This window comes from Anopheles moucheti, chromosome 2 (assembly GCF_943734755.1).
Source record: "Anopheles moucheti chromosome 2, idAnoMoucSN_F20_07, whole genome shotgun sequence".
Classification (NCBI taxonomy): Eukaryota; Metazoa; Arthropoda; class Insecta; order Diptera; family Culicidae; genus Anopheles; species Anopheles moucheti.
Window position 1 is genome coordinate 69,015,314 of NC_069140.1, and position 3,969 is coordinate 69,019,282.

General features: G+C 38.2%; 1 protein-coding gene across 1 annotated transcript; it reads right to left on the minus strand.

The window, feature by feature from the left end:
- Positions 1 to 791: 791 nt before the first annotated feature.
- LOC128298216 (laminin subunit alpha-1-like) lies at positions 792 to 2,217 on the minus strand. The gene is made up of 3 exons (XM_053033960.1): positions 2,124 to 2,217; positions 1,627 to 2,063; positions 792 to 1,559 (listed from the first exon to the last, which is right to left on the minus strand). The coding sequence occupies exons 1-3, from the start codon at positions 2,194 to 2,196 to the stop codon at positions 930 to 932; spliced, it is 1,140 nt and encodes a 379-aa protein (XP_052889920.1). The 5' UTR covers positions 2,197 to 2,217; the 3' UTR covers positions 792 to 929.
- Between the last annotated feature and the right edge of the window lie 1,752 nt (positions 2,218 to 3,969).

Below are 3,969 nucleotides of genomic sequence, written 5' to 3' on the forward strand. Positions count from 1 at the left end.
ATTTACAGCGTCTGCTCTTGCTGACCACCTTGTATCAGAAATTCTTTTAATAGTTATAGGTTGAGTATTGCAATTTTTAAATAGGTTTTGTAGTTTTTTCCAGCGGTGTGTGGAAGAAGAAAGACATGTATATAAGTTTTGAATGAAAATAAACTATTTCACGGCACTAGCACAGTTTTTAGCTGCATAATTGCCTACAAGGTTAAGGGAATGGTTAACGCAGGGTAAAAAAACTGTTTAAGGTTGCGTTTTTTTTAGATGTGCACACATGTGCACACAACGATTTGATCTGATCTGTAATCTGATTTTTTTTTCTAATCTGATGTGCACACATAAGCTGTGTTCACCTCCTGCCGAAGACTGGCCTAGCCCAAGATCGGGGCATTCTTAGAACAGTAGATCAGTAGACTTTGTCTTATAAAATTATCTTGGATTCTACCTGCATACTCGTAGCTTGCTTACTCCAATTTTTCCTTACCCCGCTTCCTGAAAAAGGTTAATCCTCAACTCTCGAATTGTATCAGCTCGGGGCCAGTCAGCTCGAGGCCCCCCGCAATTGCTTAGTTTGCTTACCGTTAAACCCGCCACTGGTAGTCATCATTACGTATGTTGCACTATTTTCACTATTATATAGTGCTGTAAATTATTCCAAATCCTACATGCATATTTAAAAGTTAGCTTATGCTACGCTGCAGAAAAGTAGAAAAATATACTGTTTATATAATAAATATATAAGCAAAAACAATTACAATATTGCTCATTCACACATATTAGACATTTCATTAACGTAACGTCGCTCTCTATGTAAAGCGACTCAATTTATTATAGCAAATACGTATTATCTGTAATTTTGCTCGACATCTGATATTCCTTTACATTGTATGCATGATAGTTTATATGAAATGCTCCGAAGATTACAAACATATCAACTAGGGTGATTCATTGTATAACTTCCAAAGCTCCGGCATGCTTACACAAATGCCATTTGGATTGACCGATTCATACATCCTTACATATCCCTTATTGCAAATCTCACACGACAATCCACCATAGCCTGGATGACAGGCACAATCCTCGACCGTAGCCACCTTCCCCAAGCCATGGTCGTACAAAGTTGCAATGTCGATGGATATTATTCTATTTTCGAGGGACCTATACCTTCCACGTATATAAATGCTCTTAATGTTGCTAAGAGTACTCATGAAGATAAATTTGTTGATCTTATCTTCTTGCATCTGATCACCACGTTCATATCTTGTAGATACCAGTCGCCAGTTCGATTCCTTCATGAGAACCTGCACCTCTCTCTGATCGTGCGACGGAGACAAATAGTAGCCAATTGCTCGGTGTCTGTTCCGTTTGTCGAGCAGTAGTATGCAGGGTTTGCTGCGATTCATGTAACATTGATCTGTAACTGGAAAACGCAAATATCCTCCATAGGCCGTGATCAGGTTCTCAATCCAAGCAAATGAGGGAATTTTGAGATAGTCCTCCGCCTCGGTATCACTTTCTAACACCATTATCGTTTTAGGAATTGCACTTGCGAGGTTGAAATCGTTCTACGGATAAATAGATGAAACAGAAGATATATACCAAATATAAGCCAGATAAATGCCATCCACTTACCCTTGTGCGATACAGATCAGAAGCCATTCTACATCGGCTCGTCACTCCAGAACAGAAACAATCGTTTCCATTTTCAAACTGTTGTCGAAACGTTTCAACTTCGTCCATTTGGTCATTTTGAATAATCAATTCGTCTAAATTATGCTCAGCACTCTTAATTACTTGGACATTCGCTGAGAACATTAGACGTGCTTGACTATACTCTGCCCCATTTACCGCCCATAGATCATACCGCCCGGAATCGTTACGCTGTACAGCAGGACATACAAGTTCTCCGTAATTGGAAGTGCAACGTGTTTTGGAAATAGAACGTCCATTGAAATACCATTTCAAATTACGTAGGTGGCGGTGATCACAGTCAAACACGAGTTTCAACCTTTTTCCCTCCATTACCTCCACATTAAAACTCCCGTAATCCTGCAACACATCGTCAGAATCTGAAACAAAATCATTCTTAAGCTAACTAAAAATCACATCAAATTTTCGTATGTACTTACTGGAACACTGCACTGACCAACTTATTGAAAGCACGATAAATACTCCCAGGAATGTTACCAAAAACTTTAGCATTGTTTTATCAAGCACCAGAACGCTTACTGGACCGAGCTGTGAATGACGATCAACTGATCGCTTCATAAAGTTGGAACACTCTAAAACAATTTGCAGCTGCACATCTCACTTACTAGTGATTGGGTTAAAGAAATAACAAGCTGATAAGGATGCGTTTGAATTTCTAGATGATAAAGAAGAGGTCGCAAGCACGAGAAATTTAATTTGTTGCAGCTTTGCTCGAGGCTTGTAAACATATGAATCATTATTTAATCTCAATAGGCAGATTCATTCATATTAAAGCGGTACAATAAGCTAATCTTCATCTGCAGGGTGTGCTCTACAAAGCACTGCGATAATTCGAATAAAATATCAATATTTTTAAACACATTTAAAAAGTAAAAACATTAGCATTTAACCTAAAGTTTGGAGTGAGTGAAGAGGATTTTTTATTATAACTTACATCCTTATGGGTGTAATATGCATGTGTATAGAGTTGATCTTGTCCAGCGATGGTGTAGTCAAATACACATTTCAATACAGTTTGAGCCACCCCGTTAAAGTGTACTTCAAATCGGAATGATCGAGTATACTCAATTATCACAAGCGTTTTCATTTCGCGAAATATACGAAAAACAAACGCTAATCGAGTCCAATTTTGTACGGTTATTATTGAAAAAAGATAATTTTATTCCAATCACGTCGAGCTGCACCCGGCAACGAGCACCACCATCTAATTGCCAATTACGTTTAAAGTGATCAGCGATGAATCATACCATTGCTAACGCCTTTCAAGATATAAATGTGGATATGCATTTCCGGCACGGTTGCCTGATGAGCGCATCAGGTACAAGTGTATCCGTGCCCTTGCTCCCGTTTCTTGGTAAGCAGTGAAACAATGTCATCATATACCGTTGTCTGCTGCACGGAAATATGCGATAGAAACAACGGATGCAAAAACCCAACCTTGGGTAACGCAAAGACTATCCGAAGTGACACCAATGGTCGATGATCCTTCCCTAAGGTACGTTGCACCGCTATTGCACATGGTATTTTTTGCTTGCATATGTTTACCAGCCTCCCAGTAACAACACTGGATGGCCCGACATTGTTGTAACAAGTATCGGATGCAACGAAAGTCGAGAACGATACGCTCATCGAGCCGTTTCCGATACATTCCGTAGGCGTGGGCTGTGCGCTGAAAGCAACTTTGAATGTGTGTTATTTTTACATTAACCACGGAATCGCCCAACTGCGGTATGCTACGTATCGAGAGGTGAAAATGAGTCTCCTTTGTGTCGGATCGTTCGGTTCGATGGAACATTCTTTGTTCAATGACAATTGGTGTGTCAGATGACGGGTAGAGTGATAAGTGTTTTGGAATGAAGGTAAAATTTATTTTGTAATAGAAAAACAGAACAATGTCGTATTTTTACGCAATTCTACATATTTGACAATCTATAACCAAACTAACCTATAGTCAAATAGCTCTTTCTATGTAAGAAAGATAATAGTTCGCACGACATTTGATTGAATTTGGAAAGTTTTAGCTATAGTACGTAGCTTAAGATCTGCATTCAATATATTATGAAATATAATCATAAATAAATATAATTTGAATATCAATGTGTGCGATGAAATTAAGTCATTGACTCCCACCAATTAAACAAAGGAAGTGTAAGGAATGAACCTCCATAAAAACAGCAAAGAGATTGATCGCAAACATAAGGATGAATCCATAACAGTTTATTCAAATTTGTTTTCTTTAAGATTTTTTTTCATTTTAAAATAAAT